An 11953-nucleotide genomic window follows, 5' to 3' on the forward strand; every position below is an offset into this window, starting at 1 on the left:
GCTGTCATCTTGCCGTTCTCCTGTTTAAACTCCTCGAGCTGACCCTGGGAGAACTGCAAACTGTTCTTCAGGTCCTGGACCTCTCTGGTCAGGTTGTCCATTCTTTTATTAGTTGAATCAACCAGTATTTGGACAAAACACTCAAAGCATTTTCTTGTTGTTGTATCAACTGCTTGTAGAACTCTTTTTGTTCGTTTAAAAGATCCTTCACCTGTGATAGACACCACTGTCCTCAACGGTACTCCCACCGGCTTTGGTCTTTGTCTTGGTAGCGACGTAGGTTACGCTGTTACTCCTCTCAGTTCCAGACAGGACAGGTCACAGGGAAGATTTTAAAACAGCAGGGATCTAGTCCTGTGTAGCTCAGTTGGTAGAGCATGGCGTTTGCAACGCCAGGGTTGTGGGTTCGATTCCCACGGGGGGCCAGTATGAAAAATGTATGCACTCACTAACTGTAAGTTGCTCTGGATAAGAGCGTCTGCTAAAAGCCTAAAATGTAAAATGTATGCAGCCACAAACCCGGGACAATCCTCGGTCCCAGCCACAATGGCTAACCACGTCGCGGGATGCGTTCAAGCCCTCAAGAAGCCCAGCTAGCTTGATAGGCAGCTAGCTAGCAGCTACGCCAAATAGCTCCTCACAGAGAGTAGCAGTCCCAGCAACTGATGCCAACTGCATCACGGGATCCAAACTATAAAGTTAACAAGCTACTAAAATGTTTCAATACACTTTTAAAACAACAAACTTTTCCAAAACAACAAACCGAGCTCTCCCTCGTTCAGCGTTCAACAGGAAGTGACGTTCCACTGGAGTTGTTGATCATTACGGACTACATTACAGGGTAGTGATCAATAGACAGGGAAAGGTAAGGTACTGACTACATTACAGGGGAGTGATCAATAGACAGGGGAAAGGTAAGGTACTGATTACATTACAGGGTAGTGATCAATAGACAGGGGTAAGGTACTGATTACATTACAGGGTAGTAATCAATAGACAGGGAAAGGTAAGGTACTGACTACATTACAGGGTAGTGATCAATAGACAGGGAAAGGTAAGGTACTGACTACATTACAGGGGAGTGATCAATAGACAGGGAAAGGTAAGGTTCTGACTGCATTACAGGGTAGTTATATATATATACTGGGAAAGGTAAGGTACTGATTACATTACAGGGTAGTGATCAATAGACAGGGGAAAGGTAAGGTACTGACTACATTACAGGGTAGTGATCAATAGACAGGGAAAGGTAAGGTACTGACTACATTACAGGGTAGTGATCAATAGACAGGGAAAGGTAAGGTACTGACTACATTACAGGGTAGTGATCAATAGACAGGGAAAGGTAAGGTACTGACTACATTACAGGGTAGTGATCAATAGACAGGGAAAGGTAAGGTACTGACTACATTACAGGGTAGTGATCAATAGACAGGGAAAGGTAAGGTACTGACTACATTACAGGGTAGTGATCAATAGACAGGGAAAGGTAAGGTACTGATTACATTACAGGGTAGTGATCAATAGACAGGGAAAGGTAAGGTACTGACTACATTACAGGGGAGTGATCAATAGACAGGGAAAGGTAAGGTTCTGACTGCATTACAGGGTAGTTATATATATATACTGGGAAAGGTAAGGTACTGATTACATTACAGGGTAGTGATCAATAGACAGGGGAAAGGTAAGGTACTGACTACATTACAGGGTAGTGATCAATAGACAGGGAAAGGTAAGGTACTGACTACATTACAGGGTAGTGATCAATAGACAGGGAAAGGTAAGGTACTGACTACATTACAGGGTAGTGATCAATAGACAGGGAAAGGTAAGGTACTGACTACATTACAGGGTAGTGATCAATAGACAGGGAAAGGTAAGGTACTGACTACATTACAGGGTAGTGATCAATAGACAGGGAAAGGTAAGGTACTGACTACATTACAGGGTAGTGATCAATAGACAGGGAAAGGTAAGGTACTGATTACATTACAGGGTAGTGATCAATAGACAGGGAAAGGTAAGGTACTGATTACATTACAGGGGAGTGATCAATAGACAGGGGAAAGGTAAGGTGCTGACTACATTACAGGGTAGTGATCAATAGACAGGGGAAAGGTAAGGTGCTGACTACATTACAGGGTAGTGATCAATAGACAGGGGAAAGGTAAGGTACTGACTACATTACAGGGTAGTGATCAATAGACAGGGGAAAGGTAAGGTACTGACTACATTACAGGGTAGTGATCAATAGACAGGGGAAAGGTAAGGTGCTGACTACATTACAGGGTAGTGATCAATAGACAGGGGAAAGGTAAGGTACTGACTACATTACAGGGTAGTGATCAATAGACAGGGGAAAGGTAAGGTACTGACTACATTACAGGGTAGTGATCAATAGACAGGGGAAAGGTAAGGTACTGACTACATTACAGGGTAGTGATATATAGACAGACAGGGGAAAGGTAAGGTACTGACTACATTACAGGGTAGTGATCAATAGACAGGGGAAAGGTAAGGTGCTGACTACATTACAGGGTAGTGATCAATAGACAGGGAAAGGTAAGGTACTGACTACATTACAGGGTAGTGATCAATAGACAGGGGAAAGGTAAGGTACTGACTACATTACAGGGTAGTGATCAATAGACAGGGAAAGGTAAGGTACTGACTACATTACAGGGTAGTGATCAATAGACAGGGAAAGGTAAGGTACTGACTACATTACAGGGTAGTGATCAATAGACAGGGTAAGGTACTGACTACATTACAGGGGAGTGATCAATAGACAGGGAAAGGTAAGGTACTGACTACATTACAGGGTAGTGATCAATAGACAGGGAAAGGTAAGGTACTGACTACATTACAGGGTAGTTATATATATATACTGGGAAAGGTAAGGTACTGATTACATTACAGGGTAGTGATCAATAGACAGGGAAAGGTAAGGTACTGACTACATTACAGGGGAGTGATCAATAGACAGGGGAAAGGTAAGGTACTGACTACATTACAGGGTAGTGATCAATAGACAGGGGAAAGGTAATGTGCTGACTACATTACAGGGTAGTGATCAATAGACAGGGGAAAGGTAAGGTACTGACTACATTACAGGGTAGTGATCAATAGACAGGGAAAGGTAAGGTACTGACTACATTACAGGGTAGTGATCAATAGACAGGGGAAAGGTAAGGTACTGACTACATTACAGGGTAGTGATCAATAGACAGGGAAAGGTAAGGTACTGACTACATTACAGGGGAGTGATCAATAGACAGGGGAAAGGTAAGGTACTGACTACATTACAGGGTAGTGATCAATAGACAGGGGAAAGGTAAGGTACTGACTACATTACAGGGAAACTGAAGATGAAGGTTTAGGTAGTATTCAACCTTCCCATGGAACTCAGTTTCAAAAAGTTTTCTCCTGTTTTGTGTTCCAGAGCATGGCCCTGGGCAGCACTGAGACAGTGTGCTAACTTGGTCCTGGGCAGCACTGAGACAGTGTGCTAACTTGGTCCTGGGCAGCTCCCTGGGCAGCACTGAGACAGTGTGCTAACTTGGTCCTGGGCAGCTCTGAGACAGTGTGCTAACTTGGCCCTGGGCAGCACTGAGACAGTGTGCTAACTTGGCCCTGGGCAGCTCTGAGACAGTGTGCTAACTTGGCCCTGGGCAGCTCCCTGGGCAGCACTGAGACAGTGTGCTAACTTGGTCCTGGGCAGCACTGAGACAGTGTGCTAACTTGGCCCTGGGCAGCACTGAGACAGTGTGCTAACTTGGCCCTGGGCAGCTCCCTGGGCAGCTCTGAGACAGTGTGCTAACTTGGTCCTGGGCAGCTCTGAGACAGTGTGCTAACTTGGTCCTGGGCAGCTCTGAGACAGTGTGCTATCTTGGTCCTGGGCAGCTCTGAGACAGTGGGCTAACTTGGCCCTGGGCAGCTCTGAGACAGTGTGCTAACTTGGCCCTGGGCAGCACTGAGACAGTGTGCTAACTTGGCCCTGGGCAGCTCTGAGACAGTGTGCTAACTTGGCCCTGGGCAGCACTGAGACAGTGTGCTAACTTGGCCCTGGGCAGCTCCCTGGGCAGCACTGAGACAGTGTGCTAACTTGGCCCTGGGCAGCTCCCTGGGCAGCTCTGAGACAGTGTGCTAACTTGGTCCTGGGCAGCTCTGAGACAGTGTGCTAACTTGGTCCTGGGCAGCTCTGAGACAGTGTGCTAACTTGGCCCTGGGCAGCTCCCTGGGCAGCTCTGAGACAGTGTGCTAACTTGGCCCTGGGCAGCTCTGAGACAGTGTGCTAACTTGGTCCTGGGCAGCACTGAGACAGTGCGCTAACTCATACCTATTGTCACATGTCTGGCAAAGCAATAATGTGATTTTACAATAATAATGTTGTTATTCCTGTTCCTCAGATCTGTTCTGCTATCGCTGTGGAGAGCCTGGTCACGTCGCTAGGGACTGTGAGAGGACTGAGGATGGTGAGGACGTCTCATCTTAGAAAAATGATGACCACACTTGTGTTTACATCAGACCAGTTTAGGAGTTTGACTACTAGTCTGATGTTGGGTTAGTGAGATGTTCCTGTATGTTGTGTGTTGTTTCTGCAGCATGCTATAACTGTGGTCGTGGAGGACACATCTCCAGGGACTGTAAGGAGCCCAAGAAGGAGAGGGAACAGGTGTGTGATATCTGTCAAGGCTTAACAGAATAATATTCTATGTTAATCATGTTATTATTTGGTCCCTATAAAACCACGTATTCTTTTGCCTGATTGTGTTTTTCTTGTGGGGGGGTGTAGTTCCCTGTAATGCAAGTGTTCACCAGCCAGTGCTTCTGTTTTTCTTGTGGGGGGGTGTAGTTCCCTTTCATGCAAGTGTTCACCAGCCAGTGCTTCTGTTTTTCTTGTGGGGGGGTGTAGTTCCCTGTAATGCAAGTGTTCACCAGCCAGTGCTTCTGTTTTTCTTGTGGGGGGGTGTAGTTCCCTTTCATGCAAGTGTTCACCAGCCAGTGCTTCTGTTTTTCTTGTGGGGGGGTGTAGTTCCCTTTCATGCAAGTGTTCACCAGCCAGTGCTTCTGTTTTTCTTGTGGGGGGGTGTAGTTCCCTGTAATGCAAGTGTTCACCAGCCAGTGCTTCTGTGATTGCAGAGTTAGCAAAACAAATGACCACTGGATTGGTGCAAATAATCTATCATTTTGCCAGGTATGCATAGGCGACTTTGTAGTTTAACATTTTATTGAGAAGGTTTTTGGGAAAGCCTTTCCTTCTACCAGAGACCGTTATCATTAGCATTATTGCTAACAGCTACACAGCGTGTAGACCAGACATACAGAATACTACAACACACATACAGGGGCATTCCTGTGCCCTTTCACAATGTGGCACTGATCAAATCACTGATGCATTTTGTTCATGTCTTGTGATTAACTTGGGCAAATGAATGCATTTTATAATTTACAATACATTTAGTTGATTTCCTTCTAAGTTGGTATTTGGTATTTTGGTATTTTATTAGGATCCCCATTAGCTATTCCAAAAGCAGCAGCTACTCTTCCTGGGATCCACATAAAACAAGAAACATGACATAATACAGAACATTAATAGACAAGAACGGCTGAAGGACAGAACTACATCTTTTTTTTTTTAAAGCACACGTAAGCTTACATATCAGTACATACACACTAACTATCTAGGTCAAATAGGGGAGAGGCGTCGTGCCGTGAGGTGTTGCTTTATCTGTTTTCTGAAACCAGGTTTGCTGTTTATTTGAGCAATATGAGATGGGAGTTCCATGCTCAGTTGGTAGGGTTGTGGGTTCGATTCCCACGGGGGACCAGTACAAAAATGTATGCACTCACTACTGTAAGTCGCTCTGAATATAGAGAGTCTGCTAAATGACTTAAATGTAAATAATGGCTCTATATAATACAGTACGCTTCTTGAATTTGTTCTGGATTTGGGGACTGTGAAAAGCCCCCTGGTGGCATGTCTGGGGGGGTCAGAGCTGTGTGTAAGTTGACTATGTAAACAATTTGGGATTTTCAACACATTAATCTTTCTTATAAAAAGAACTGATGCAGTCAGTCTCTCCTCAACTCTTAGCCAAGAGAGACTGGCATGCATATTATTTATATCAGTCCTCTGATTACAATGAAGAGCAAGACCTGCCGCTCTGTTCTGGGCCAGCTGCAGCTTAACTAGGTCTTTCCTTGCAGCACTCGACCACACAACTGAACAATATGAAATCCAATTTTATTTGCCACATGCGCCGAATACAACAGGTGTAGACATTAGTGAAATGCTTACTTTCAAGCCCTTAACCAACAATGCAGTTTTTAAAGAAAAAAGTAAAATAAAAAAAGTTTTTTTTTTTTAAGCAAATAACTAAAGAGCAGCAGTAAAATAAAATAACAGTATGGAGGCTATATACAGGGGTGTACCGGTACACAGTCAATGTGCGGGGGCACCAGCTAGTCGAGGTAGTTGAGGTAATATGTACATGTGGGTAGAGTTAAAGTGACTATGCATAAATAATTAACAGAGTAGCAGCAGCATAAAAGAGGGGGACGGGGTGGGGGTGCAAATAGTCTGGGTAGCCATGATTAGCTGTTCAGGAGTCTTATGGCTTGGGGATAGAAGCTGTTGAGAAGCCTTTTGGACCTAGCCTTGGCGCTCCGGTACCGCTTGCCGTGCGGTAGTAGAGAGAACAGTCTATGACTAGGGTGGCTGGAGTCTTTGACAGTTTTTAGGGCCTTCCTCTGACACCGCCTGGTATAGAGGTGCTGGATGGCAGAAAGCTTGGCCCCAGTGATGTACTGGGCCGTACGCACTACCCTCTGTAGTGCCTTGCGGTCGGAAGCCGAGCAATTGCCATACCAGGCGGTGATGCAGCCAGTCAGAATGCTCTCGATGGTGCAGCTGTAGAACCTTTTTGAGGATCTGAGGACCCATGCCAAATCCTTTCAGTCTCCTGAGGGGGAATAGGCTTTGTTATGCCCTCTTCACGACTGTCTTGGTGTGTTTGGACCATGATAGGTCCTTAGTGATGTGGACACAGAAGAACTTGAAGCTCTCAACCTGTTCCACTACAGACCCGTCGATGAGAATGGGGGCGTGCTCGGTCCTCTTTTTTTTTCCTGTAGTCCACAATCATCTCCTTTGTCTTGATCACATTGAGGGAGAGGTTGTTATCCTGGCACCACACGGCCAGGTCTCTGACCTCCTCCCTATAGGCTGTCTCATCGTTGTCGGTGATCAGGCCTACCACTGTTGTGTTGTCGGCAGACTTAATGATGGTGTTGGAGTCATGCCTGGCCATGCAGTCATGGGTGAACAGGGTGTACAGGAGGGGACTGAGCACGCACCCCTGAGGGGCCCCCGTGTTGAGGATCAGCGTGGCAGATGTGTTGTTACCTACCCTTGGTGTTCTTGGACATGAGTGCTAAAGGTCAATAATATCAAAGGCTGCACTGAAATCTAACAGTTCAGCTCCCACAATCTTCTAATTATCAATTTATTTCATCCAATCATCAGTCATTTGTGTCAGTGCAGTACATGTTGAGTGCACTTCTATATAAGCATGCTGAAAGTCTGTTGTTAATTTGTTTACAGAGAAATAGCATTGTATTTGGTCAAACACTATTTTTTCAAACATTTTGCTAAGAGCTGTTGGAACCAGTAAAGGCAGCTTTACCTCTCTTGGGTAGCGGAATGACTTTGGCTTCCCTCCAGGCCTGAGGACAAAGACTTTCCTCTAGGCTCAGATTAAAGATATGACAGATAGGAGTGGCTATAGAGTCAGCTACCATCCTCAGTAGCTTTCCATCTAAGTTGTCAATGCCAGGAGGTTTGTCATTTGTCACTAACTTTTCTAACTTGTTTTTTAATGCATGAATTCGATGGCTCACTGTTCGTTGTTGGCATTTCCTGCCTAAATTTGCCCACTTTTCCAATGAAGTAATCATTCAAATAATTGGCAACATCAAATGGTTTTGTGATGAATAAGCCATCTGATTTGATGAAAGCTGGAGTTGAATTTGTCTTTCTGCCCATAATTTCATTTAAAGTACTCCAAAGTAGTTATTTCCATCATTCTTTATATCATTGATCTTGGCTTCATAATACAGTTTCTTCTTCTTTTTGTTGAGTTTAGTCACATAATTTCTCTATTTGCAGTAAGTCAGCCAGTCAGATGTGCAGCCAGACCTATTAGCCACTCCTTTTGCCCCGTCTCTTTCAACCAGACAGTTTTTCAATTCCTCATCAATTCATGGAGCCTTAACAGTTCTAACAGTCAGTTTACTAACAGGTGCATGTTTATCAATCATTGGAAGAAGCAATTTCATAAATTCATCAAGTACAGCGTCTGGATGCTCCTTATTAATCACATCAGACCACCAAATATTTTTTACATCATCCACATAAGAGTCACAGCAAAATCATTTGTATGATCTCTTATACACTATTTTAGGCCCAGCTGTTGGAACTTTGTCTTTCCTGGATATAGCCACTATATTGTGATCACTGCATCCAATGGGTACGGATACAGCTTTAGAACAAAGTTCTACAGGATTAATAAAATATGTGATCAGTACATGTGGATGATCTTGTTCCTGTAGTGTTTCTAAACACCCTGATAGGTTGATTAATAACCTGAACCAGATTACAGGTTACTTTTATTTTATTTATTTAACCTTTATTTAACCAGGTAAGCCAGTTGAGAACAAGTTCTCATTTACATCTGCGACCTGGCCAAGATAAAGCAAAGCAGTGCGATAAAAACAACAACACAGAGTTACATATGGAATAAACAAAACGTACAGTCAATAACACAATAGAAAATCTATATACAGTGTGTGCAAATGTAGCAAGTTATGGAGGTAAGGCAATAAATAGGCTATAGTGCAAAATAATTACAATTTAGTATTAACACTGGAATGATAGATGTGCAGAAGATGATGTGCAAATAGAGATACTGGGGTGCAAATGAGCAAAATAAATAACAATATGGGGATGAGGTAGTTGGGTGGGCTAATTTCAGATGGGCTGTGTACAGGTGCAGTGATCGGTAAGCTGCTCTGACAACTGATGCTTAAAGTTAGTGAGGGAGATAAGAGTCTCTCAGTTCCAGACAGGACAGGTCTCTCAGTTCCAGACAGGACAGGTCACAGGGAAGATTGAAAACAACAACAACAACAACAAACAGCAGGGATCTAGACAGCCACAAGTCTGGGACAATCCACGGTCCCAGCCACAATGGCTAACCGCGTCACGGGCTGCGTTCAAGCCCTCAAGAAACCCCCGCTGGCTTGATAGGCAGCTAGCTAGCAGCTAGGCTAGTTGCTATGCCAAATAGCTCCTCAGACCAGGCTTTGGTCAGCGGGATCACTGGACAGATAGTAGCGGTCCCAGCAACTGATGCTAGCTAGGTAGCTAGATAGAAACTTTCCAATACAACAAACAAACCTCGTTCCGCGTTCAATACATTTAGTTGATTTCCTACTAAATTCAATACATATTTGAATATTTTAGAATTTTGTTGTTATGTCTGGATTCCGTCCACGTTTTCCACAGTGATGATTTTAATATAATGCAGGTGTGTTATAACTGTGGCCGGTGATTTATGTTCTTAATTGTTATATTATAATGTTATAGCCTAATTTTATTTATTTAATAAGTTTATTTAACTTATTGTGTTACTGTTATCATGTTATAATGCTATGATGTTACAATATTATGTCGTTATACAGGTCTGTTATAACTGTGGCAAGGCCGGCCATGTGGCCCGGGACTGTGACCATGCCAACGAGCAGAAGTGTTACTCCTGTGGAGGCTTCGGCCATATCCAGAAGGGCTGTGACAAGGTCAAGTGTTACAGGTGAGTTAAAACATACCATTACTAGGACTCATCCAGAAGGGCTGTGAGAAGGTGAGCACATCTTTTTTACAAGGTAAACTGGCCAGTGTATCGTTAAGCTGCTTCCCTGTGATATGTTTGAGTTGGGGCAGCCATGATGGAAGGCCAGGTATCACTAGTGTGTGTGTCAGGTACAAATCAGTTGGAAAGGTTGATACCAAAAGATGAGACCTCTATAGTATTCTTTTAAATATCAGGACATAAAACGTTGTCCCGAATAACACTCCCTTGTCTTCCCTAAACCTCATCTCTCTCCTCTCTGTCTCCCACCAGGTGTGGTGAGATCGGCCATGTTGCCGTCCAGTGCAGCAAGGCCAGCGAAGTCAACTGCTACAACTGCGGCAAGTCTGGTCACCTGGCTAAAGAATGTACCATCGAGGCCACGGCCTAGCGCTCGGTTACCTTCATACGCCCCTCCTTTTTCACATGGATGGTTGTATAATTTTGTCTGAATCCTCCCCTCTGGCCCGCGGCAGGCTACGGAGGCTCGTCCCACACCAGTCCGCTGGAAAAGGAGGACGGGTTGAAACATCCACTTTCTACATTTAATCCAACATGTTTGTTTAGTTTGGTAGAGGTTAATGTATAATGCTTTGTTAAAGAACCCCCTTTCCATGCCACTGGTGACCAGGGATGAATGATGAGTGGATGCCCTCCCTACCAGGTCCGGGAAACCAGCCCTTAGTGAGAGTGAGTGGGTAGGAAGTCTCTGTCAGAGCTTCCCATAAAGATTGACTTTGTTTTAGTTTTCTGGAACAAAAAACGGAGTCGACCTGCGAGAGAGTGACTGATGTGAGACAGCAGCCCCGGCCAGTGGTCGTTATGGTTACGGTTCAGTCCGACAGCAGCATGCAGGCAGACAGACAGACAGACGGGCGGACGGACGGACGGACGGACGGTAGCTTGCAGACAGACGGCAGCTTACAGACAGACAGACGGCAGCATGCAGACAGACAGACGGCAGCATGCAGACAGACAGACGGCAGCATGCAGACAGACAGACGGCAGCATGCAGACAGACAGACGGCAGCTGACAGACAGACAGACAGACGGTAGCTTGCAGACAGACGGCAGCATGCAGACAGACAGACGGCAGCATGCAGACAGACAGACGGCAGCATGCAGACAGACAGACGGCAGCATGCAGACAGACAGACGGCAGCATGCAGACAGACAGACGGCAGCTGACAGACAGACAGACAGACGGTAGCTTGCAGACAGACGGCAGCATGCAGACAGACAGACGGTAGCTTGCAGACAGACAGACGGTAGCTTGCAGACAGACGGACGGTAGCTTGCAGAGACCGGGAGATAACCCGCCCCAACATTGTGTATGAATACAGACAGTCACAGCAAATTCACAAAATAAAATACAATGATTATGAATTCATAAAAGGTGCATGTCTTTGTACAGTGTCAGCTGCTGTAGGTCCAGCTGAGATCACATCAGAATCAGAGTTTTGATCCCATGATTGCAGTAAGTTGATGTATTATCACCATGGAGAAAGATGAAACTTCAACAAGGAACGAGAAGATAAGAAAATCTGAAAACAGAATTTTAAGATGAGAATGTTTTCGCATAACTCAATGTTATTTTTGTACAATATATCACTTGGACTACTGTAAAAAATATAATTTGCTTGTACTCCGTTTTTATGTGGAAAGGAAGTGCAACTTAAGTCCTAGAACATTAAAATGTCTAATGTCATTTTAACCTGAATAAAGGAAGGGGAATTAGACTGAACATTCTTTTCCGAGTTCATATCTTCAAAGCGTTAATTGCTGATGCATTCTCTTTCTTCACATTGACGTATATTGACACCACATCCCTCAGCAGCCTCCACTGATTGACATATTTACAAACTACAAGTACATAAAGTATTTTTCTCAAACTGTCTCATGGAGTATTGATGACCCATTCTACATGTGTGAAGAACTTTGAGTTGGTTAAGTGAGTTTTGATCTATTATAGCTAAACGAGGGTTAGGGCGCCATCTAGCGTTCGTCTGCCGATCGTTCAGTACATTTTTCACGCGATTGTA

General features: G+C 44.4%; 1 protein-coding gene and 1 long non-coding RNA gene across 2 annotated transcripts in view; both read left to right on the plus strand.

Annotated features, from left to right (window-relative positions):
* Positions 1-11655, plus strand: part of LOC311139044 (CCHC-type zinc finger nucleic acid binding protein-like) — a 37865-nt gene extending 26210 nt beyond the window's left edge. The window contains exons 3-6 of the mRNA XM_084173892.1: positions 4410-4475; positions 4605-4675; positions 9745-9872; positions 10185-11655. Of these exons, the coding sequence (XP_084030018.1) occupies positions 4410-4475; positions 4605-4675; positions 9745-9872; positions 10185-10302 (383 nt within the window). The 3' untranslated portion in view covers positions 10303-11655. The remainder of the gene's footprint in view (positions 1-4409; positions 4476-4604; positions 4676-9744; positions 9873-10184) is intronic.
* Positions 1975-4396, plus strand: LOC311139045. Its single transcript, XR_014614075.1, has 3 exons — positions 1975-2020; positions 2168-2514; positions 2563-4396. It is a non-coding gene; the product is annotated as an uncharacterized lncRNA (long non-coding RNA).
* Positions 11656-11953: the final 298 nt, after the last annotated feature.

Source organism: Coregonus lavaretus (genome assembly GCF_964263955.1).
Source record: "Coregonus lavaretus genome assembly, chromosome: 12".
In the NCBI taxonomy this organism is placed as follows: Eukaryota; Metazoa; Chordata; class Actinopteri; order Salmoniformes; family Salmonidae; genus Coregonus; species Coregonus lavaretus.